At 32.7% G+C, this 26,927-nt stretch overlaps 1 protein-coding gene across 1 annotated transcript in view; it reads right to left on the bottom strand.

The window, feature by feature from the left end:
• Positions 1-26,927, bottom strand: part of LOC139498920 (MAM and LDL-receptor class A domain-containing protein 1-like) — a 114,504-nt gene that overhangs the window by 42,329 nt on the left and 45,248 nt on the right. Inside the window, exons 36-53 of the mRNA XM_071287510.1 lie at positions 25,937-26,278; positions 24,561-24,671; positions 23,936-24,064; positions 22,066-22,404; positions 21,264-21,365; positions 19,862-20,107; positions 18,364-18,483; positions 16,038-16,076; positions 10,362-10,524; positions 8,624-8,793; positions 8,277-8,427; positions 6,168-6,307; positions 5,694-5,798; positions 4,571-4,891; positions 3,999-4,118; positions 3,332-3,486; positions 2,096-2,309; positions 870-1,022 (exon numbers count right to left, since the gene is read on the bottom strand). Of these exons, the coding sequence (XP_071143611.1) occupies positions 870-1,022; positions 2,096-2,309; positions 3,332-3,486; positions 3,999-4,118; positions 4,571-4,891; positions 5,694-5,798; positions 6,168-6,307; positions 8,277-8,427; positions 8,624-8,793; positions 10,362-10,524; positions 16,038-16,076; positions 18,364-18,483; positions 19,862-20,107; positions 21,264-21,365; positions 22,066-22,404; positions 23,936-24,064; positions 24,561-24,671; positions 25,937-26,278 (3,120 nt within the window). The remainder of the gene's footprint in view (positions 1-869; positions 1,023-2,095; positions 2,310-3,331; positions 3,487-3,998; positions 4,119-4,570; positions 4,892-5,693; positions 5,799-6,167; positions 6,308-8,276; positions 8,428-8,623; positions 8,794-10,361; positions 10,525-16,037; positions 16,077-18,363; positions 18,484-19,861; positions 20,108-21,263; positions 21,366-22,065; positions 22,405-23,935; positions 24,065-24,560; positions 24,672-25,936; positions 26,279-26,927) is intronic.

The raw sequence follows: 26,927 nt of genomic DNA, 5'->3' as shown, positions 1-26,927 counted from the left end.
ATGTGTTGTTTTTATATTTAAAGCATTGATTTGAGACGAAAAAAAATATTTTTTTTTTCATTTTTTGAGATTTCAAAAAAGACTTTTTTTTTTACCAAAAATTAAAAAAAAAACCCATTATGAACATAACTTAATTAACATATTGAAAATGTTTACACGAATTTGGAAATTCATTTAGTACTTAGAAAATTTTGTGTCGATTTTTCATCCAACTTCCCGCAAAACAAATTTGCACCCTATGATCGTTAACACGAAATTTAGTTTCTTTCCGGCAGGTTTTGATTTTCATTAATATATGCTCATACATTGAAAATGAAAGCTTTTTGAAATAGTCTATCTCATTTTGTTTTATATTAATACTCTTTGATAGATTTTATTCCAAAGTCGTGTATCGTTTTTTTGTTGTTGTTGAATAGTATATTACCTTAGCCGTATATATGTTGGCTCAACTTTTTGAAATAGTGATTCCTCAATGCTCTTCAACTTTGTACTTGTTTAGCTTTACCACATTTTTGATCTGAGCGTCACTGATGAGTCTTATGTAGATGAAACACGCGTCTGGTGTATTAAAGTATAATCCTGGTACCTTTGATAACTATATACCATTTAATCTACTATGTATATATTTGTTCTTCTTTTACAAATGTGTCATTTAAACATCGATCGGTAATGTTACGTATAAGCTTTTTTTCTGTCTTGGCTTTGTGTATTCGGCGATAAATTAAAAGCAAGTGATGTTTTCCCAGTCGAAGCACCGTCTATCACAAAGTGAAGGGTCGAATGGAATTTTCAAAGTCCGTTATTACCTTATATTAATAAACATTTTTAAACGCTTTTCAATAATAAAACAAAAGCAAACAAGAACTTACCGTTGTCTGTTTTCTCTGTATCATCAGTTATTGGTACATTCTGTGTAAAATTATAAGCCAAGTTGTTTGTTTTCCAATGCCAAGAAAAACTAGAATCGGAAACTTTCGTATAATGACAATATGTTGCCGATTGGAAATCACATGAAGCAAAATCTGAAATATGATGTTTCGGGTAAAAATATTAATTGTTATCAATCAATTGAAAATATAGAAAAAGAACAGGTTCATGTACAATTGACTATACCGCATGCAACTATGAACAAATACAATGCAGGTGGCTCGGGTGATTTCCAACATCTTAGGTTTTGAAGAAGCGAAAAATAATTGTTTTAGATTTTTATGACGTGTGCAAATTTTCAGAGAAATATTTAGTTAATGTGTAAGACTGTTAATGACAATTATTTTAACGGCTTTATTTTAAAAAACAAACCCTAAATATTTTTGTTTAATTCATACTTGTACAAATAAGGGTTGATAACTCAAATAGAAGGGAAAATAACTCAGATAAAGTTATCTTAAATAGAAAGTGTTTCAATTTACCTATCTTAATATGTAGCAAGAAAATGAGTCTTTTTGTTTTTCTAATCTTCAAGCATGTTTTAAGAGCTATCTTTTCACATTTTATCTTAAAATTCTATGGTGTATATTTTTTTCATCACATAACATTGGAATTTTCATGCATAGTCAATACAAAATCTTACAATTTTGAACAACTTGTAGCGTGAAAAAAGTCCGGTGGCCAATACCGTGTATTAAATTTTTGAAAAAAGCATGATAAAAACTTCATTTTGACAAATTATTGAAATATTTTATGGATGTTGATAAAGACGCCTCAGCCACCTTAAATAATATTGGCTTGAAAATATAATTACGCTATTCCAAAGTTATATTCAAGATCGTGACTTGAAATCGGGAATATGTCAACGAAACAACAACCCCCCAAAAAAGAACAGACGGACCTTATATTGCCCCCTAATAAGAAAATGTGTACTAGTTCAGTAAAAATAGACGTTGTACCAAACTCCAAATCATATATATCAACTAAAATTAAAAAAAAAACTGCGGCGGGGTTAAACATGTTTTGTGAGATCTCAACCCTCCCCTTGACCTCTAGAAAATGTAGTATAAAGAAACACACAACAAAACGCACACTAAAATTCAGTTTAAAAGAAGTCTAAGTCTAGTATAGTGAAGGCAAATATTTATTTTGTTTTTTTTATACTTACGTGGACAACCTGTTTCGATCAATTCAACATCATCAACATCTATATCGTCTAGATATGAGGAACCTCTTGTTGCAATAAATTCAATATCACCATTTGATATATTCCCTGTTCTGCTATATAACATTGATACACAAAATGGTTCCCATGATCCATATGTGTTAATGTTGAGACTCTCGAAAATCTGCTCTGTTTCTTCATTGTAACTAAGTTTGATCTATATCATTCGAGTTAAAATATACATTACAAGGTATGTATGTCAAACAAGTAAAAGTGAATAAGCAAAACAATTTGTTTTTACTTCTTTTAATTTTATTTATCAAGATTGTTTGCTGCATTTACATGAATCTATGTACAATGACAACATACGTAAGAAGATTCGAGTGTCTACATTAAGTCTAATAGACATGAACAGTCCATGGGTTAACTGATCTATATGTAGAACAATCGTTTATATCCAAGTTTATATCATATTCGAGAATACTATCTTTTACCATCGCATTAATGTTAATTTGATAGTTATCAAAAAGATTTTTGCGTGTAAACTCTTGGTATACATCACATAATACAACAAAAAGCATCAACATGCGAGCTTCGTCAAAATTTGTCGAATATTACGCTATACGACCAAATACAGAGACTAATAGTGAGAGGCACAATATACAACAGGGAAATAAAAATCAAAAGTCAGAAATAACAATGAAATGGCTTAAAACGAAAAAGACAAAAAACAAACAACAAAATAACATTTCACAGACACAATATAGAAAACTAAAGACTGAGTTACTCGAACAACCAAAAAACGTTGGAGTGATCTCTAGTTATCTTGCAGGGTATGACCTCAACTTCATAAGTTTACTAAAGCTATAATATACAGATTTATCAGATATCTTGATAACTGATAAGAATTTATTGGTATTAATTGTTCTTACAGTTTAACAAGTTTTAAACTCCATATTCATTTGATTTATGTCATATTCTTGTACGTCCTTTTTGAAATTTTAAAACACAGATTTTTGATGAAGTTATTTGCATTTCAGCTTTAAATGTTGTCTAATTTCGTTGCATTAACAGCAATTTAAACTAAAGGATTTGATTAGTAGCTAAAAAGATGCAAAATGTTTAATTGAATGACTTAATACAGTTTTGTCTTTTGCAGTTGCTACCAATTTGCTCAGTTTTTTTGTTATTACGCATCACATTAAAATGATAAAAAAACAGACAGATTAATCATTATACCTGTAACGAATTAGACACTGAACTGTTTGTACGTGATGCCGTGTTTCTGTACTTGAATTTCATGTTCTGCTTGGATGAAACATTAAGTGGTATGGAAAATTTCGCCTTGTCGCCGGGTTTTCCAAATAATGCACCAGCTTTCATATATTTGTTTTCTGTAAATATATTAAAGTACACTCTTATAACATATATATATGATTATATGAATCCTTAGTGCTTTATCAAAGTGGTCTCGGTCTTGAATTACACTCTACCTTCGATATACTGATCTTCTGCATTTATTATCAAACACAAACAATCATTACATCGCTGAAATTTAAACATTGTCTTTCCTCATGTCCATGTAGTGTCATCCGTATTTTGATAAATATATTGATTATTTAAAATATTTTTTTTTAATTTTCAAAGAACACATGAAGAACATCATAATGTGATACAGAACACATTTCATAATATGTAGTGTGCAGATTTATGGTAACTTGCTCGTCTAAGTTCTCAAGGATTTTTTTAAAGAAAAATAAATGCAACTAGAGCATGTAGATCTGATATGAATATTATATTTGGAAATAATGAATGTACCTTTCAAAATAAAACATTTAAAAAAGAACAGGTAGAGGAAGTACACAACATGTATATATCTATAATACATCGAATAACACAATATTACCTGTCGTGTTGTCATTAGTTTTTATCCATTTAAATGGTATTGGATCAGCAATTGATGTTGAACATTCAATATTCACATGACATTTCCTATCGAACTGACATACGCCGTAGGGAAAAGGCTCTAATAAAATAAAACAGTTCTAAATCAATAACCGTTATATATATTTATATCACACATATCACACAGTTGTATAATCTGTTCCTATCTGTTTAGATTTGTGTAAAAGTCTGAACCTTCATGTAAATGCAAGATCTAATTATTTGAACCCCAAAACATAAACCTTTAACAACAATCGTGGAAAAAAATCAGGAAAATCCATTGAATGAGCATTTGTAACTGAAAACTTATAGCCCGTTAGTAATGCTAGTTCCCCACATGATAAAACATATTAAAATGAAATCAATATCATTAGATGTACACACATCTATGAATCCTTGTCATAAGTAAGATACACATAATGATTACTTGATTTTTTCGACAAGATTGGCAATGATGAACGAGCTCTGGTATCTTTCGCCCCTCTTTCATACCTATAAACATTTAAACATATGCAGCTTTTGTGATAAACTTACTTGGACATGGTTCAGCTTGATACATTTTTATATCATAAACATATGCCACAAGACTGTTACTAGAAATAGGTATCAAAGAATATCCTGTTACGATCAAACGTCCAAGTAGTGATGGTGGTAAGTCTAGACATGCACTTGTTTCACCAGAAACAGCATACCCAAGATCAACAATTGTATGTACTGTATATAGCCGGAAGTGTAATCTTTGAGTTGATGACAAGATCTTAAACTTGACTCGTATACTGCCACCAGAAATTGTTGAAAATGGATTTGATATCAATTCTGATGATGTATTACCGTTGTATGAGTACAAGGCATACCCTAGAAAATAAAGTTTTGAAATGCTTTTTGTCACATGTAAATCTATATTCCTCAATGTGTGGTTTCCCGATAGAGTTACTATTTCATCTGATCATAAATTATACTATAGTCAATTAATCTTAAATCTATAAATTCTCTTTCAGTGGTTCCTTTTTGACATAACAGTCACTGCTATGTCAATTTTCTTATGATTTACGTTTTTGCACTTAATAGATCGAAAATCATGTCTGTGAACACTCTTCTGTACATTGAAAAAGCGGAACGTGTGTGTGGATTGCACAAACACAAGCCTTTTATTTTTCATGGTTTAATTTATATTTTTGCTAATAGGTGTTAGATCAAACAATAGACACGAATCATATTGCTTATTCAAAGCTAGGAACAAACAGAAGTATCATTGAAGTAATGTCAAAAATGAGAATATCCTAACAAACCTGCCATGCTGATAAACACAGTTGTGAGATATGAATTTGCAGTATAAATAGTTTGTAGTAGATATTGGTATTCTATCCTATGTAAATAATATTTTGCTCTGATATTAATATTAAATTTATCAAATTGTGTACACAAAGACAAACATAGAGGGTTGAGTATATGCTGCTTGATCATATTTTTGTCTTTTGTTCTTTGATATTTATATTATGATTTTTTTTTGACCAAATTTTTTTGTGTTTAAGACGTTCTTTGGCACGCCCCTTTGATATCTTTATTACATTTTCTCAAACGTGAATTTAAGCAGTTATGTCCTAAGATTAGCCTTTTTTGCATCGTTTGACATTAAATGTTAACAAATTACCCCTACCGTTATTGACAAGGGACCATCCATTCCCATAGTTATTGGCTCTATAAGAACATACTCCTTGGTAGTTATATCCAAACGTGCAGTCAATCCCTTCATTATCATCAACTTGAAATGGAAAAATACTGAAAATTACACAACCTCTGGAAAACATGCAAACAAATGTAAGTTTCAATAATACTTTTCCTATCTTTTAAGATTAAGGCTTGACCTCAGGAATAGATTACCTTCGCTGTTTTTGGCAAAATTTGGTCCTCAATGCTCATCAACTTCGTACTGGATTCGAGCGTCACTGATGAGTCTTTTGTAGACGAAACTTGCGTCTGGCATAACTACAAAATCTAATCCAGGTATCTATTATGAGTTTATTTAAAAGCAGTGGGAATAAAAATGTCTTCGAAGATATGTCTTACAATTGAAATTATTCTGTAATATTGTTTTCAAAAATAAAACATGTATGTTTAATGTTATACCTACCACACTTTACTGAAGATAAATAATAATTAGAAGTTAGAAACGTAATCCCACAGTCGGTAAGCTGTGTTGTTGCTGAATTACAAACTACTTCATGATAAGATAAACCCGATTCATAATAACTTCTCTCGTAAGTACCAGAGCTAGAATATAAATAATGTTTAATCAATATTCGGTTTCAGTTCTCTTAATATTAAAAAAACAAAATGGCAAACAATAAGATACTTTAAAGACGGTTTTTATTTTAATGTATATACATGTATATAAAAAATTGCATAAAGTTTGATTATATTTGTTTGAGTTTTTGGTGTTGATTTAAACAATACTCATTTAAAAGACTACTGACATTTATGTCATTCACCGTAAATTATTGACAGTTATGAGCACCTTCATGACGCCATTTACCAGATAGAGGGGACCGCCAGTAGTCTGCATTATTAAAGTTCACGGAACGTATTCATGATCGTCATAAGACAGGCTAATTTAGGAATATTTATTGTTTCGTATGTTCATAATAACAATTCCCTAATAACAGTTTTGTTTTATTTGCTGAATAATTTGTGCAACATAGCATCGTTTTGTTAACTGCATGCTCAATACGGGAAGGAGATGACTAATGATGTTCACTTACACCAACTATTTTTAGAGAAATGCAACAACATCGAAAGTGGTCTATTGAATCAAATAAAGATAATCATAATATAAAAAGAAGGCAATGCAGTGAATAAATAAACCAAACAGCCACAATTTAAACAAACAATTCCAAAAACGGGAGGAGACAGTTTGGTTATTTAGTTTGGTAATGACTATCATTTTACTTTAATTGACGTAACTGCTTTCATTGTAAATTTATTGTAATGATATACAGTAATATTGCGCTCATATCATAGAAAAACTATTCATACCATTCCATTTGATAACAACGAGTAATAATGAAAAGCCAAATAACGGTTTACAAAACATAACAAATAAGAATGTGTCCATAGTACACGGATGTTCCATCTGCACTATCATTTTCTATGTTCAGTGGTCAGTGAAATTGGGTTGTAATCTCTAATTTGGCATTAAATTTAGAAAAATCATGTCATAGGGAACATGTGTAGTAAGATTAAAGTTGATTGGACTGCAACTTCATCATAAAAAAACTACCTCGACCAAAAGTTTTAACCTGAATTGGGACAGACGGACGAACGAACGGACGGACGAACGGACAGACCAGAAAACATAATGCCCATAAATGGGGCATATAATTCCGTGCAACACGAACTCCACCATGAACCCAGGATGTCCTTAATTTTACTGTCTAAAAAAAAAGGCATTGTTGTTGTAGTATAGGAATTTATCCTTCGTATCTACGGAAAAAATATTAATTAACGGTCAAGAGCCCGTGTTGTCGTATGTAAAATGTTCGAAAAGATGATTTCAACTCTAAAACTCATAAGCTTTGGTTTGATAGCTTTCGTTAATATGATTAAAGCAGTAACCTTCTATCACAGAAATCATGATTGGGAATAAATGATTTGGAACTTTGATTCAACTTGGGGATAAATCATTCAAATGCAGATCTGAAGGAATATCTATATTTCTAATACAATATCCGTAATATCATATTCAGAACAAACTAATTGTCTAATGATACATTAGTTGTTTAGTTTGTGTAGCTTTTCTTGAATCACAAATCTTAAGATTGCTATCAGATGGTTATGTCTTAAGACATTCAAAATAGCATTCACAGTGGGGTTGAGTGACAAACAGAGTTCAAAAATGAGTATACATACGAAACACAAAAATGGAAGGTCCGAACTGTATTGCGATATTACGTTGGTATTTACAATGGTAACAAGAAAATCTTGAAAAGAGGTGTATGGTGCAAAGTTGTAACGTGTATGGAGTAATGGTACAAGGTGTATGGTGTAATGGTGTATGGTGTATGGTGTAATGGTGTATGGTGTTAGAGGGAAGTTTACACCATCCAAGGACTGTATGTACCGGCCAAAGACATCTCACAACAGCAATATAATCACAGTGCATATCCTCAATGGTGTTGTTAGAATATTTTTTATCAAACATAAGTTTGTTCAAATAAATACTCTAGAAGATATTCGCACTTACCTGTATCCCAAGTACTGACAGACCAATGTAGGACAGTATGTTTGCTCATTACAGTAAAGATAACCAAAATGCCCATTGGCCACCATTTCTATTATCCCATCGCTCTCTGACATTGTTGGTATAATTGCCAGATGTGAAATGTTCACTTCAACTGTAATCAATATTAGACAAAAAATCGAATATCATGATTAATTCTTAGTGTGTAAGCAGTAATGGACTTTCTTTGGAAAAAAATCGCTTTTCGCTATCATAATAAAATGCTTTATTTGTACTTGTAGAAAACAGTGAAGATGAACACTATTTATTTGAGTGTAAGCATGTGTAAATTATAACTTATATATATTTACCTCCGCATATTACAGATGCATCTTCACTATGTCCACAGTTATGGGAACCCCATCCTCGGTTGGTACATTGTGTTATAGTTATTTCACTCCCAACACAGTTTACATCGTCTAGCCAAATTTGACCACTTCCAGCTCCATAATATGCACGTTGTTTAGCAATAGCACCATTACTGTTAGTAAGTAAAATATATTTGACAAACACCACAGTGATATAGTTATAGTAGTTTTCAGTATTTGAAAGTAGAGAAAATACCAGTCTTTCAAAAATCCATAAGTTCCTCCAAAAAAAAATTACGAGGGATAGTACTTTGTTAGATATATGTTCATTGATTCTGTCCCTCTGGTATCTTTCACCCTCTTGAGGCAACGAATGTCCTGATTTAATAATGTAACAGCTATAAATAAATTACGTTCCTCGAAACCTAAATAAAGGCAATAGTACTAGTATACCGTTGTTCAAAAGTCATAAATCGATTGCGGTAAAACAAATCCGGGTTTTAAATTAAAACCTAGGAAAACACAACAACTTTAAGAAAGACAACAAAACAACAGAAACACAGAAGTACAACAAAAAACAAACGATAATGCAACATACATAGAAAGGAACTATTAGATAATAAACGACATTCTCCTGACTTGGTCGTGACATTTTGAGTAAAATTGTGGTTTGAATCTGGATTTGTGGGTAGCCAAAAATCGCGCTTTTATGGCAATGTTGCATATACAATGAAATTGAAAACAATACATGACAGGAATACAGTACAAAAAATGCAAGAACATTGAGGACAGAAAATATATAAATGAATTATATAATAGTTCATTTCGACATGTTACGTGTGTTAACCACAGAATATCAAGTAAACCGTAAAATATTTTCGGACAGTATATAAAAACAGCATAACAGATAAGCAACTTATAGTTGTGAAAAATAACCCCTTAAAAAGGGCAAAAGAAACATCCCCGTTCAAAATAAGACGATTTTCAATGGGGAACGGAATATCGTCTCTTTTTTTTTGTAAATCTGGGTACATAATTTCCGGTATAAAACTGTAATAATGAATCAAGATTTATTGCAGGCTATATCAGATTTTGATAAAGCTCGTTTCCTATGATAAACTTCTGTCGTATATTTTGAAAAATCTTGATAATTCAAAACAGAAATATCCCAAAAGGTCATGGTACGTGTTTTGTTTTTGTTATTGATCATTTGAATGTTATTTAAAAGGATATTTGCCATATACTTGTACCCGTGTATTTCATTAAAAGCAGTATAACCAATCACAACACTTCCAATATATAACGAATCAAATGTCAAGTTAAAAAAAGTGTCGATGCTTTATGTGTTTACTGTGAATGACATTGTACACGTGCAATATAAATTTTCATTACAAAATTTTATTCAATCGATCTGGTTTAATAATAGAATTTACGTTATCATAACTGAATTTCTAATTTGAAGCAATTAAGTCATATTGAATGTCAAACCACAACTTAATACAAAAAAGGCTTTAAATCAATGAACACACCTTAATGTAATTACGTCCAGTGTTTTGTAGGGTTCTTTTTGTGGAAGCAGAACATTGATCACATCTAGTTTGAGTAGTGTTTACATTCAATTTGATGAATTATATATAGATTGAAGTTTAAGTATGTTCTATATTAAGTTTATTAAAAATCATTGTATGCCTCAGAACACAAAGAATAATTGGTAACACTTATGTACCTAAATATTAATTACCTTTTCTTCCCAAGCATACGGCAGATAACTTGAGCATCATTGTTGTCCCAACTGTCATCACAAATTGTCCCCCACTCGTTATTATAGAATATTTCTACACGACCTTCATGTTCACTGCTGCCACCAACTAATCGTACTTGTACATCATTTGTTATCTGACTTTCTAAAAATTGATTTATTTGTTAACTTTTTGTATCGAACATGTTGGAGAGATACAATGCAAGTTTTGCTCATTTTGATTGTTGACAATGACTACGTTTCCAATTATGAAAATCAGAAGTCCTTTTGAATTCTGAACACTCGGCGTTTCTATCATTCCCGTGTACACATTCCTGCATGTGAAATTTAAACATCATTAATATTGCACATGTTACACTTGCTCAGAAGTTTTTTTTTATATAAAAAATCTGTTTATTATTCACATTTTTACACCGATTCCATATCGATGTGACGTTTTTCTTTTCCATGTGCCATTCATTATTTTCATCATGTTCATGTGCAGATAAGTGGTCCTTGTAGGATTTTTTTTTGCGTTTTAATTTTTGCATGACTAAAATTTTCTAACACATGTTTTTCTTATGCCGAAAATTCGATACCGTGCATATTTGTCGGATTATTTTACACAAGGCATTTAAGCCTCAGTCCCACTAGACCACGATCGAACCACGCTCATCGCGATCTTAAATTAATTCAGATCGCCGTGAGGTCTCGGTATGAGTGACATGAAAATGTTAATTGTCGTTGTTTTCACGATAAAACTACGTCCTCGTTACGCTCCTACAACGATCCCGTTATGATTATCATGATCCTATAAAGCTAGGTTCACACTGCCGATCACATCAACTCGATCAAGACAATTTACGTGATCGGGAGACTGGTCTGACTGAATCGACAAGGATGATCGTGATAGTCTATCTTGCTCGTCATCGATCTGATTTTCTACCCGAGAGTTTTTGACATGTCGAGTAAGGACCAAGAAGCAAGTCACTAGAGAAGAGATCGAGAATTCATCGAGTAGCGGTCGAATTGATTGGGAAAGGATCGTGTAGAAATCGAGTTTGGTCGGAATACAAAAATTTTACCGATCAGTCCTCGATCATTTCAACCTTTGCTCGACTAATGGCCGATCATTTCCAGATTAACTCGACCAGTGTCTGATCGCCTCCAGATAACTGCGACTTCTATATTTATTTTATCACATACCAACTCGACCAATACCCGATCCCTTCACGACCACATTCGACCACTCTTCAATCTCTACTCGGCCATACACGAGAACACATGACTGCTACACGATTCTCTAAAAGTGTATGCAGATCTGATAAACTCTCATAACTCTGTCTTTACTTTTGCAAGGAGAGGTAACAGAGGCAAGACACTAAAGGAACAATCAAACTCAAAGGTTGAAAACAAAGTGATACAGCCATTGAAAAAAAAGAAAACCGAAAAGACAAACAGCAGTCCACATAACGTAGAAAACTAAAAACTTAGCATCACATAACCCGACAAAACCTCGGATGAACTCATGTGTTCCGGAAGGGAAGAAAATCCTGCAATTATAGAACCGGCGGATTTTTCAAAAATATTTGTGCAATAACATTCATTATTAGACTGCTGATGACTAAGTCATCTTACAAAATTGGTTTATAGGAACGTCAATATCATATTTTACCTGTTTTATGGGTTATTTTCTGTTTTGTCTGTCCATATATGTCCGTTTGTCTAGAAATGTTTGTAGTATAAAAAAAAGAAGATGTGGTACAATTGCCAACGAGACAGCTCTTCGCAGAACACCAAATGACACAGTAATTATTAACAACAACTACAGGTCACCTTACTGTCAATTGTGTTTCATTCGAACTTTTTACCGGTGAACTTTTTGACATAATTTCACACAAAAAGGAGACGAAAGACAAATATTTTATTTTTATTTGGAACGAATTTCTTTCTTACACTAACGATACAAGCAGGTCAGCGTGCACACATTTTGATCATTGGTTTCGAACATGATTTTGCAAAGTTTTACAAACTATACACTCGCTGCAAATGCGTCTAAAGTATGTCGTTTGTCGTTTTATTAATTCAAACAATGCATTTCTTTTTAACTTTAACATTAATTCAATCATCTAAACGTATTCTTGCTTGTCATAACTCAAAAAATTGTCTAAAATTACTCAATTTTAGGTATTACCCTCCTTTCTTTCATAAAATAACAGCTGTGAAAGAAGGGTAATACCTAAATTTCAGTAGTTTAGACACTATTTCTTTAAAAAAAGGCTTTATCATCACTATCTTCATACATTCATCTGATTCAGATGAAAACTGCCAATAAGATTAAATATGCATAGAGGAGCGACCTGCATTTGTTTCTACTTCTGTAATGTTTAACAAACTATAAAAAATGGCACACAACGTTTACCAAACTTTGGTTAGAAAGAAATGCACTCTTGGGTCAAATTTTGGGGAAATATGTGACATCTTTGCCCTCCTTTTGCAATATTTTTAAGCAAATGCATGCAGATTGTTGCCATACAGCAAAATGAAAATAAGTATTTTTAATCATTCAAGTACTGGATATCAAATCTATGAAAAATACTGAGTACATACTTATGCACATGTATGATACGAACAGTACGCTTTATTTGTAAGAAAGCAAGGAAAAGGGGATTGTATAGTTTATGTATATTGCTATCTAACACAAGTACTAATCCAGTTACAAATGTCATTTTGTGATGTCATTTAAAAAAAAAAGCATTACAACTACCATAACATATCAGTGTCAACTATGAGGAGGTTTTTATAAGCATTGGGTTACTCTTTGTTGAGTAAGTGCAAGTCTATCATACTGCCCACATGTGGTCGTCGTGTCAGCCACTGCCGCACCTAGATTTCTCGGCGCCCGTTGCTGTCTACATCTTCTTGTTCGTCTTCCATGCACTCTTCAAGCTCCGTCACAGCTATTAATCTATCTCTCTGAGCTCTTACCACCTTGCCTATTCTATTTCTATTTAGATATTTTAACTGTATGATTTCACTCGGACTTTCTACTGAATATAACCAAATAAACGGAGAATGTTTCCATGGGACACTGATAATACCCCAGTTCGGATATATAACATTATAAAGGGTCATTACTCAAGAACAGCCATCTAAATTCGCATTTCAAATGTGTTTATGGTAATAGGCATTTTGTATACGGCGTTTCATTAATTTTGATTTAGGCAAAATAAAATCATAGACTGAAAACTAATATTGTTGGGACGTACGCACATATTTACGGACTGACAAGGGTAACACGTAATGCCCACTCCGAAGCGGCGGGGAATAAAAGTTTCGCACGTTTTAATACTAAGATTGTGCATATCCGACCATTTCCCGATTATCCCTTCGACCCATATACGATGAAGTTGATCTGGTCTGGTCGAGATCAGACTGAGATCGTGAAAAATGATTTGGTCTTAGCTAGTCGAGTAAAGATCGTGTAAAGATCGGAATGATCGAATAAGCATTCATTTTGTTGTCGGGATGGAGTCCTGATGGAGTCATACGGAGTCGTGAATTGTCGAGTTAAGGTGGTGTACAGTCGGATGGCGGTCGGGTAGAAGTCGTTAACAAGCCCGATCAAGAATTTGGTTGAGCTTGGTCGTGGAAATTTGGACAGTCATGTTCATCGAGTTGATCTGATTGGCAGAGTGATCAAATTCTCGCTACGACCATACCACGAGTTATCCGATTGCAACACGATCTTACCACGTTTATACTGCGATTATAGCCCGTTTTTACCACGATTATACTACGTTCATACCGCGATCTCACTACGTTCTTAGCAATAACGTCAACATCGTGTTTCGTATCAATACTGTTCCATTCCTTCTATTGCTGATTAATACTTAGATTTCTCGGAAACAACACAGTAATGCCACCAAAGTCTACCATACCACTTGGATGTGTTGATAGGGGTAAATGTTGAGGCTGAGGGAGCTTTGATAGAAACGAATCCTGATCCAGCAGAGATGTCGGACCAAACAATTTAACCTGAATCAAAACCTGTTGCTGGTCCATCAAGCTCAAATGACGATGTTTTAGTGAACGATAGCAGGGATAACACAGATGTGTCAAGCATGGTTGTGGTGCCGTTAGAGAAAAAGGACAAGAGGTCCAAATTGCAAACAAACAAACTAAACCTTGAGATGCTTTGATATATTTTATGTGAAAATGACAATGAGCATGATGGTCGTTGTATGAACGTAGTCAGATCGTAAGAAGATCGTGATAAGGACGTCATGGGTGTGCTAGATTCGTAATATGGTCTTGAACAGCGTTGTGCAAACGTGGAATAGTCGTAGTGGAAGCGTAGTTGGGTCACTGTGAGAACGTAATGGTCGTAGTAAGGTCGTAAAAACGTCGCTATGACATCGTAGCGCAGTCTCTCCGAACATAATCGCGACTTTGCTACGCTTTCGCTACGATGGTTTTGCGACCTTTTCGATCTTACAACGACCTTACTGCGCTCTAACTACGCTTCTACTACGACCTGATTTCGCCACGACCACACCACGATTGTTTTGAACATGTTCAAAGTTGGCCACGCTCATCAAGATCTTGAAGACCTCACCACGACCATGATGCGACCTTACGATCGTCAAAATTTTCATTTTGTTCACAGATCGTAGTGCGATCGTGGCCTAGTGGGACCGCCGTATGAACAGCGGAATTCTTTACGCCAAAATTGTAATAGAATCGAATAACGTTGATTGTGATTGTTCAAAGGCGTGCGGTGACTTTTATTTACTAAGTGGTATTTTACACAACTTTTTGGAAATCTTTTGCTTGTAATGATCTCTAGAACTGTGTTTCTGCCTCCTAGCTGTTGTTTCGGTTGCCACTGATGAGTTTCATTTCAACAAAACTGACATCTGGCTTAAAAGTCAAAAGGAGTAGGTTCAGTAAGCCCTTTTTGGCCAAAAATATAGCAGATTTACAAAATTGTGAAAATGTAATCTTTACGCTATATACTGGAAAGTAGAATGCTTCTGCTACATAAATATAGGCTGTTTTTGACAATACCATGCAAATATATCGGGTACTAGCATCATTAAGTCATGCTAAATTATTGAAATTTTAACAATTTTAGCATTTTAGTTAAATTTTAACGGTTTCCGTCTTAAAATGAAAGTGGCCGCATTCGTGTTCATTCATAATATTGATATGTAAGTTGTATTTGTTGATAATACATAACATATATAAAGGTTGAGAATGAACACGGATGCGGCCACTTTTATTTTTGACAAAAACCATCTGAAAAGTGACGTTTTTTGGCATATTTGAAAGATTTCTCATATTTAAGCTTGAATCGGAGCGCTTTTAAATACTAAATCAGTTAAAATCTTTCCCATAAACTAATTGAATCAATTGAAATACACACTTAAGTGTTTAAAAAAATGTCCAACATCATTCGTTATATGAACCTGAAATTTGAGGCCAAAATCGGCCCTTACCGGATCTACTCCTTTCAAGTCTGGTATCTCTGTTGGATTGTCATATTTACATCGTGTTGTAATCTGTTTGATAGATTTCTAATGTGCAATTATACCACTTATTCTTATGGCATAATACAAGTGTAATTTACGGTTATTATATATTGACTGTCTCTGCGATCATTGATGGTTATCTTACCTGTAGTGGTGGTCTCTGTACTGTAATTTGCAAAGTAATCTGAAAAAGTCAAGTATTAAGTTCGTTTGACATGTTATATGTTTTTTTTCATATTTCCTTTTATCTTTTATCATTTTAGTTGAGGTATATCATATGCCATACTCTAGTGCTTACTACAAATTGCAATACAAATGTATTTCTTAGTAAAAAAGTTTGAACCTTTTACAATTTAGAAATGTAAATTGTAGGACGTTAGGTTGTCTATAATTGTTTACATCCACTTTGTTTGAACTTTGATTGATAGTTGGGTCATTAGCAATCGTATCACATGTCCTTATTTGTATATTGTTTAATGTGTGATGTCTCGTGCATATCAGTGTGACGTCTCGAGCATATCAGTGACGTCTCGTGCATATCAGTGACGTCTCGTGCAAATCAGTGACATCTCGTGCATATCAGTGACGTCTCGTGCATATCAGTAACGTCTTCTGCATATCAGTGACGGTTCGTGCATATCAGTGACGTCTCGTGCATATCAGTGAGGCTTAAATTAAAATATTGTTTGTTTGCCCTTTACCGACCGACCCTATAAATTCGTTCCGCCTGAAAATCTTTTATTTGTGTTTACCAGCAAGATTTTATTTTATTTTATTTTTCGTTCCTACCAAAAATTAATCTTATATTTGTATTTCCCGCTCAAAACTTTTTTACCAGAATTCTCGGGTTTTATCTTTCCCGTATAAGGTCTAGTCAGTTTTGTATCATGTGAGCGTTTGACATGAACGAACACTTGCGTTTGGAGTTTCAAAGCATAAATTTGTTTGAAATGGATGTTGTATTGAAAGCTATGAAATCATGATTTAACAAATGTTACTCTGTGTCTTTATACTTGAAGAGCTGGGTTCATTCAAAAAAAGTTCCTCCAATACTAAATTATCAATGTGTGTACACAATATTTTGTAAACAGACTTTGTATCCTATGTAGGGTGGCCTTTTGTCCGTAGATCAGGATGATTATGTTAACGATGCCTTTGACCAGCATTGATATATTCTGCTTTATATCTAACATGAACCAAAGGTCTGTAAAGGGGAGAATATTTGGCAGTAAAATCGGCAAGTTTTTCCATACAGATCATATATAAATGCGATGTAAAAAACGTGACAATTGAGTTTCAAGTCTTGTAGCATTTTTATTGGAAACACAGACAAACACGAAAATTTAAACACTCTAAGGACTTTCTCTACTAGTAATGTACAAAGTATGCATGGTATGTCTACCCGGACATATTTTACCAGGACAAAGTTATCTCTTACAGAAAAACTTTAGGTCTAGGTAAGCGTACAAGGTACATGTACGTAGTACAGAATATTAGTAAGTTAAAATTCTTAAAAATTCTACATGTTCTAGGTGTGTAAACGTTTCAATATGCCGCACCGCCCTATATTTTGATATTTGAAATTGAAAAACATTGTTTTGCATATGAAATAACTTCACATTATATATGATATTTTTTTTTCAAAAGTGAAAACTTGGGACTATTATACTAAAACTTATTACCAAAAGCATACTTAAACAAAAGCAATACAGACAAAAATGACATCATGCAGATTTTGTATCTATAAAATAAAATATTATACCTACCTGCCTACCCATGACAAAAAATGTACCGAGCTAAGTTATTTTTTTGGAAAGAAAAATAAAATATTTTACCTACCTACCTACCCTGTTTCAAGACATAGGGTCGGAAAAGGGCAAACAAACAATATTTTAATTTAGGCCTGACATCTTGTGCATATCAGTGACGTGTTGTGCATATCAGTGACATTTTGTGCATATCAGTGACATCTTGTGCATATCAGTGACATCTTGTGGATATCAGTGATATCTTGTGCATATCAGTGACATTTTATTGGCATTTCAATCTCGTTTCCAAACAATAACTTGATTGATTGATTGATTGATTGGTATTCATGGCCGCTATCAGTACTATCGTGGCGGTCATTTTAAATCGGTAGAGAACAACCGACATACGGTAGGAAAACTAACAATACTACTCAATTAAGATTGAAATCGTGTGCACCTGCCATGCGAGGAAATTAAACTCAAAACATCAGTATTGACAGGCCAGTTGGACAGTAGCTTGTTGACTTACACTTATAACCCACTGAGGCCCCTCAAATATGGAAGATATATGGCTCATCGTGAAATTATTTCAACAATGATTTTCATTAATTTTAAATTTTCTTTGTTATCATCGTCAATCTGTCATTTGACTTGTTAAATATGTTAAAGGACAAGTAAATTTGATGTTCACTGACTTGGATCATCAAGTATTCATACACATACCTGGTAATGTAATACAGCTATCATCGTCTCGTAGTATTCCACAGTAGTAAATTAAATCATATTGGTTCGGCATTGGTGTGTTGTAATCACAAGTTTCGGAATATAATGTTTCAAATGCATCTAAAAGTACATTGCAAACAGGCATCAATTTATGTTTTTTATTCGTTTGCCAAGTTTTGATTACATCTTCAATATCTGCTATGAATTAGATGGTGATGGAATGGAACTGAAAATCTTCAGACAAAGAAACAATTTGATCTGAAGAGACTAAACATGATTCTGCATGGTTCAGGAGTACGGTTTACTGCGTTAAAGATCGAACGAAATACTGAAACTGACATTGAAAACTTCAAACGGAATGAAAAAGAAATTCAGTAGTTCGATGAGAGAAACTGCAAAATAACAAAAATACCGACACCACAACAGAAAGTCCAATATTAAAGGACAATATCGAAAGTTCAAACCCACAAAACGAACAGAAAACAACTGTCAAATTCTTGAGTTGGTACAGACATTTCCTTATGTAGAGAATGGTGAATTGAACCTGGTTTTTATGGCTAGCTAAACCTGTCACCATGACAGTTGCATTATATCTTCAACAATATGTAAGAAATAAACACGACATTATAGATAAAATGTCAAAAATTGGAATGAGGCGGTCAAAAATTGTGTTGCAATCTTAATAACTATAGAAAAAAATATGTCAACAAAGAAAATATAATATACATGCATGTCAACACAGAAACAAAATGGGTGTTTCATTGACCCTCCCGTATTTTGATGTTTGGAAGTGTGTAATTTGAATGTGTGTTATGTATATCTGAGTAAATGTTTCAGGAAATTATTGTTTGAAATCAAAACGTTTACAATATGTTTTATATAACTACAAATCATTATATTGTTGTTGTTATAGTACATTACAACAACATATCATTCTAATGAAACACCTAGTAACTCATTAACGTAGGAATTATCACAATATGGAAGTGTGTAATTTGAATGTGTGTTATGTATATCTGAGTAAATGTTTCAGGAAATTATTGTTTGAAATCAAAACGTTTACAATATGTTTTATATAACTACTATATCATTATATTGTTGTTGTTATAGTACATTACAACAACATATCATTCTAATGAAACATCTAGTAACTCATTAACGTAGGAATTATCACAATAATAAGAAACGCCATGGTCATATTTGGCAAAACAATATGGAAATTTTTATTATGACTGCTCTTTATCTTCGATTTTGATGTGTTTTCATTATTTGTTGAATGAAGCGCTACTGATGTGTCATGTGTTTTAAAACCAAATCAAGATGTGCAAAATTAAACAGCTTGTACCTTTTATAAGTTCTCAGAAAAGTTGATGAATATTTTTCTTTACCAAACAAACAAACTCTTTGGTCAGGTTGTTGTATCTTTGGCACATTCCCCATTTTCATTTTTCATTTTATACGACATTATTTGTTGATGTTGAAAATATCATAGACTTACTGAGACAACTCTGTTGACAAACTTGTTTAGTGTCGACACTCAGACATACAGGGAATAAAGTAGAACACATCAGATTGGTAAATAACATTTCACAAGCACGAACAGAGTGTCTAGACTGACTATACATGTAGCTCCACATTGTCATTGCTTCATTATAATCCTGGTGACCAAACACATTGGGAAACATTGTAAACGTTAATCCAAAATAGCTGGAACATACCGCCGTGTAATGTTGGTAACAAGTATCTGTTTATATAAAATAAAGATTGATGGCATTAAGCTTTTTTGTAAGATTATATGTTGTAATTTAGCAAATGCTTTATAGTTTTATTATGTTCATAACTGTATCATGCTGATACATATTGTGTTTTGTTTTGTTTTCAATCAAAACAGATATTATTAGGTATAATTGATGATTTCTTTTCAGAAACACCATTCATACGTTATCGATTATTCAAATATATGTTAAACATTGTATACTTATTGACTGCACCTCGGGGACAATAAACTAACTATTTTACGAATACTCAGTCATTAAGTGTTTTATTATACTGGAAGAGACAACAGGCAATAAATGTTGGGGCTAAATCAACTATCGTAATATAAAAAGCATAAACACAACCATACTGTTTCATATATATTCTGAATTCTTAGGCTACGTTTCACACCGACGTGAACCCTAGATGAAATAGTTGAAACGCGACGTTGTAACTCCCGCAGTATTCTCAACATTATCCAATCCCGTAGCTGCATTTGAAATTCCGCGAAAAATATGACACTTGCGGTCAAATAGTTTCAGCGAGGTCCAATAGTTGGAAACTATTGACCGTTCCAATAGTTCAACGCTTGAAATTTGAAAAATTGTGAAAAAATTGGGTTTTTGTAGTATATAGGAAATGATTACTGATGTATACTAAATTGATATAATTAACCTCTTGATTTTAATGTATACACCTATAAAATATATATATATATGACTTTTACATTGATGGGAACTAAATATCTTCACTCGTATCTACTGGTAGGAGAATGCAATTTGATATGTTGACCATTGTCTTGGACAATATTGATGTCAAGGTTCCCGACAGATAACGGATTGATACAATGTAAATATAGCAGATATCTACATTTTGATACATCATATGCATGTATAAGTCTTTAGAATTGCTCAAGGTTACTAGTACTTAAAAAAAATTAATCTGTCAGAAGCGGTATTCATTTTATAGAAATTGCAGTTCGATTAATCACAATAAGTTATTCATGTTTAATTATAAGAGCAATTGTGAAAATTATAAACAACGCATTGTTTTGTCCGTCTTTAAACTTATGTGTTTGGATATCCTTTTGGTATCTTTCGCCTCTCTTTTATAAAATAAGTTAAATGTCGAGTAATAGAACTTACTTGAACTTAACATATTTGTTGTTGATTCTAGAGCAGAAGCTGTTGTTTCTTGGACTGTTGCACTGGATGTAAGCCCTGGTTCATTTAAAGTCTCATTCGATTCTAAAATAATGGTGCAAAAAGTCATCTTATTATCGAATGTCTAATAATTTATTTACAAATGTCTAAGAATGCAAATGCTCTCCATGACAACACAACACCAATGAATAATTAAAATCAAACGAAAGGCTCAATCTAACTCGTAAATTCATGATTGTTAGTGCAATATATAAATAATTTATCAATGAATTAACAGAAAGTAAGTCATTTATTATCAAAGCAATTGTAGTTTTGTCAATTCCCTTAATCAGCCTCCAAGTTAGGAAAAAAAAATAAAATACACACTTAAACTGTTCGTATTATAATTTTACGCTATGGTGCTATTTTGAAAGTTCACTAATATAAGCAACTTGTTTGTCACGAAGAGCAGCAGACCATGCCATTATGGTGTAAGCATTTTGGAGTGAACAAGTGGATGTAATTAACTAAATTTTCATAGATTTAAACTTGGATTTTTTATTTGCAGAATCATACAGCGCCTTATGGCAAATGTTTAGGTGTTTCTACATTTGAGAAAAATATAACGAGAATTTATACACATAACCTTTTACGATAAGGTCAGAGTAATGAAAGAAGAAAATTGTGCAAAGCTACACAATTATGAAAACTAAATAATTTCCCTAGTATATAGGGTAATAAAAGCGTACACATATTTTCCCTAAGCGTGCTTCGGTAAACAAAAATTACAAAGATTTCTACTAACCTGCACAATTTCCTTCATACACGAATATTTCATCAATGGCTACAGCTGACATATGGCCTCCAGCAATAAATTTCAGAGAAAATTTTCCAGCTCTTACAGCAAATTCACCTTTTTTCCACTGCAGATTATCAACTACCTGATATTCAACCAATGAAAACACTTCCGTAAGTTGGAAGCTTGTGTTCGTAATAATTTTCAAAAATGATGAAGAGTACTTGTGAGGTCTGACAAAAGCGTAATAAAATTCAATACATGACTGTGTATTTGTCTGAAGAGATGGAGAATTCATTTCTTCGTCCGTGTATATTCCATGTAAGTTCCCTGCGTACATGTAGGATCCTAACAAACATGACAAAAGTATCAAATACAAAAGACCGATAATATAATTCGCCGTTTCAGAATCTTATGCATTCTGGGTAATATTTTCAAAAACGTGCACCAAAACTCTGTGATTGGCTTACAAAGTCACAAGCAATTGAATTCAACAAATTCAATGACCTGACGTTGTTTTCATTTTCGGGTACAAACAACAAAATTACCCATAATCATTTAGATAAGAAAATGGCGAAAAGTAGAATAAATGTGGCAAATATTATAATCAGATATACTTATGGCTTTTTTTTTTAAATGAGGGCTTAATGTCTTAATATATGTCTACCGATAATATATGTCTACTGTTAATATATATATCTACTGCTTGAATATCCCTATAGTATATTTTGCCCCTCTTTTATAAGAATTGAAATATTAGGCATTTAACCATGATCACTTATGATTAAAAAGACTAGGAGAAGGTTTGGTACCATTAAAACATTTAATCCCGCTGCAAATGTTTGCACCTGTCCTAAGTCAGTAATCTGATGTACAGTAGTTGTCGTTTGTTTATGTAATTTATCCGTGTTTCTCGTTTCTTGTTTTTTTATATAGATTAGACCGTTGGTTTTCCCGTTTGAATGGTTTTACACTAGTATTTTTGGGGACCTTTATAGCTTGTTGTTCGGTGTGAGCCAAGGCTCCGTGTTGAAGGCCGTACATTGACCTATAATGGTTTACTTTTTTAAATTGTTATTTGGATGGAGAGTTGTCTCATTGGCACTCACACCACATCTTCCTATATCTATATAAATATATTAGTTAGACGGAGACTAAAGACACATTTGCTGTAACATTAAAATTAATGGTGAACAATTATACTACATTGTCTAATTTTTATATTCATCAACTTTTTATTGTAATATGTACAGTGTTAATTAGCTATGTAGAAGACGATCAGTTTTGAAAGAAAATTGAAATCAAACTTTGAGAAAATCAAGACGGAATCAAATATGTTCATATTTCTGTTTGAAGAAAGAACAATAGTAACAAAATACCTTCAGTTTGGACTGAAGCCCATTTGAATATAGGCAACAGTAGTATACCGCTGTTCAAAATTAATAAAACCCATAATTCATAAAATTCATAATTGATATAGATTTTTTTGTTTTTATTCTTTATAATTATCAAGTTCTCATTTGAAGATTTTTGTTGAAATCACCGTTTTAAGGTGGTACTAAACAACCTGTCTAACATTAATTTGTCTCCTAATACCACCTAAAAAGAAATGATTTAATTCAATTGACAATTTCTCAGAAAACAAGTTCTGGTTGTATTTTATTTCATTTGATGAATACATGTAATTTTAATATGCTAAAAAAGAAAATGATGATAACATCGACTCAGAAGCAAATCCTCATAAGCGAAATAGTTTTATCAATTTACATACTTGTGGAAAACACGACAGAGAGTGCACATAATTAAATTCAAACCATCTTGTTTGAATTCAACTAAATAACTTGATTTTATCATTATTGTCAGTAAAGTAAATATTTACCAGAAGAATTGTTAATGGTGTGGTCCGGCAGGTAGAACTCAGACATGGAGTCGATTACACTAGGCCTCCAGGAGCCAAAGTCATATTCACAAAGAGGAAGCTCATTAAATGAACAGCTAATGCTGTAATCTGCAAAGGTAGAAAATTACACTTGACATGCACAGACAGAGTAAGCTTTTCATTGTATTTCTTCAAAAAACATAGTATAAAGGTGTTATAAATCTTAAGAAAAATCATCCGTGTGCTTTCTGACCATTAAAATAATAATTTAAACGCGACAGATTACTGTATTACGTGTGTGTGCAATTTGTCAACACTTCTTTAGTCTTCGTGCAGTCTGTTTTTTCAGCCATCAGATGTTAATAAAGTTATATGCTCATTTAACGTTAAGATATGAAGCAGTATATTTAACGAAAACAGATAAAGTCATACGCCTCTTTTTTTTAACTGTAACTACTAAGTCGACTACTGATTTTTTTTAAACTCTGGACCTCGGGATTTTATGTTTTTAATCCGGAATTTCCGGATCACTACACTTCCGACCTCCCCTTTCTTCACGTACTAAACATATTATTTCTTGGAAAACATCAAGACAAAAGTAACAAGTATGTTAGTAAAACATTACCACACGATAATTCATCCTCTCCATCTGAGCAAGTCCATTGTCTATCACAAACATGCAGCTCAGGTATGCAAATATCATCAGCGGCACAATTGAAGTAACCATTTCCACAGCCTTATGCAGCATATAAGTATGATATCAAATTAGGACATAAAAATGTATGCAATTGTATTCTATTAATATCGTAGAAAATTCAAAGTCAAACTGAAATCTGATCGTGGTCAATACAAATATAAGAATTAAAGAAGTGGTTTGTTGATTCAAACATCTGCAATGTAACCGTTGTCTCTTATTGATAAAGAACGTAAAAGGTATATTTTGTTTGAATTATGACGGATATTTATATTGTACTCTTCTATCTTGAAGTTTTAAGATGTCTCATTTTCTTACAATAATATTTACAGAATTAATATTACATTTATTCATTTTATATTCAATGAATCAGAAAAATAGACGAACGGCTTATATAATCAAAAACCACTCTCATTAATATAGTTGGGATAAATTATAAGGTTTCTAATGAAAACCGATAAAAACATCCGTCAAAATGAAAAGTAAGCCCCTTTTAAAATTAATTACAACGACGTTGTAAAAATTGTAAAAGTTAATTTTATTTAGTAATTGTTTTGTTAAAATTCACATGTACAATATTTCTAACACTGTTTATACACAGCGGGTTGTCCTAATGAAATAAAAACCGGGGCGGTTTATAGGATTGCTTATGTGACTATTATCCAACAACGTCGACATGGCTTGTGTGTAAGCAACGCCAAGTTAACTGACTTCCATTATAATAACCATAGCTCATACCATACAGCCAGTATTTAAAGGCACTATTGACACGCTGTCTAAATAGTTTTTAATACTACATGTAACGTCTAGATAGGCAGCTACGTTTTGATATTGTATTCATCCTGTGTCAGAGATCAAACGTATTTGTTCAGTGTATTTGTATTTGTTTTGTTTTTAAAAGTTAAAAAGTCTTTTGAATGAGGCTCAGCCATTTCAACTGATATTTTATAGTGTGTCTTTTTATGTTGAAATGTTACACTGCCGTATTATGATAGGGTGAAGGTCGGCGCATATTTAAACTTTTAAACCCGCTGCAATATTTTTCGGTTCAGTTTTTTTTATATATATATATATAAGATAGTTGGTTTTTCTGTTATACATTAGTCATTTCGATGCCCTTTATAGCTTGCTATTTGATGTTATCTTCTGGCCGGTGTTTAAGGCCGTACTTTGACCTTAAAAATTGTTTTCACACTGTTACTTGAATGGAGAATTGACTCATTAGCACTCATACCACATATGCCTTTTCATATAAACCATTTAGACAAATTAAAAAGTAAATTTAGCATAAGATAATAGCATCTTACCATCACCACATTCTCCAGACTGTATAGAAATATTATCTATTCGTAGATATCCATAATAGTAGTAGGACGTGGGAAATAGCAGTTCAAAGGCAATACTATAATTTCCAGAGGGAACTTTGATCCTATATTGTTTCCAAAACGATGTCACTTTCATACTGCTTATGGTGTGTAATGGATGAAGTAGACCTTCGCTGTCTTCTAAGGTTATTCGTAAGTTACCGTTGAATATATATTGCGATGATTTAGACAAAAAGGACAAACATGAGACCGTTGGTACAAATTCTAAAGGAGACTGCAGTAAATGAAAACCATTTAAGTAGATTGATATATGATGATCTCCATCTGAAATCGAGAAAAAGCTTGTGATTTGAAATCGAAAACATGAATAAAGGCAACTTTAGTATACCTCTGTTCGAAATTCATAAATCGATTAAGGAAAAACAAATCCGCATTACAAACTTAAACTTAGGGATACACATCAAATATAAGAGAACAACGACATAACAGAAACACTAAAATGCAACACAAAGAAAAGAAACATAATATAACAATGACAATTTTCTTGACTTGGTACAGGAAATTATAATAAAAAATGGTGGTTTAAACCTGGTTGTGTTGCTACCCAAACTACCGCTTTTATTGCAATGTTAAATATATAATTAAAATGACAATATTACATGATAGGAGTACAATACAAATAAATATGAGGAACAAACAGGACAGATAAACACTTAAAAAAAAGCTACCAAAAGGTACCAGGCTTTAATACGCTAGACGCGCGTTTCTTCTACATAAGACTCAGTGACGTTCGAAAGCCAAAACAAGTTCAAAGTTGAAGAGAATTGAGGACCAAGAATTCCCAATAGCTGTGTTCAATACAGCTTCATGTAAGCATATCTACATGGGATAAGAAAATCCTTCGTATTTAGAATAATTCATACTTTGGCCAACAGTAAATTTATAAAAATGACAATATAATAAATAGACATGT

The sequence above is a fragment of the Mytilus edulis genome, chromosome 12, assembly GCF_963676685.1.
Source record: "Mytilus edulis chromosome 12, xbMytEdul2.2, whole genome shotgun sequence".
Taxonomy (NCBI): Eukaryota; Metazoa; Mollusca; class Bivalvia; order Mytilida; family Mytilidae; genus Mytilus; species Mytilus edulis.
This window is presented reverse-complemented; position numbering and strand designations above follow the sequence as displayed.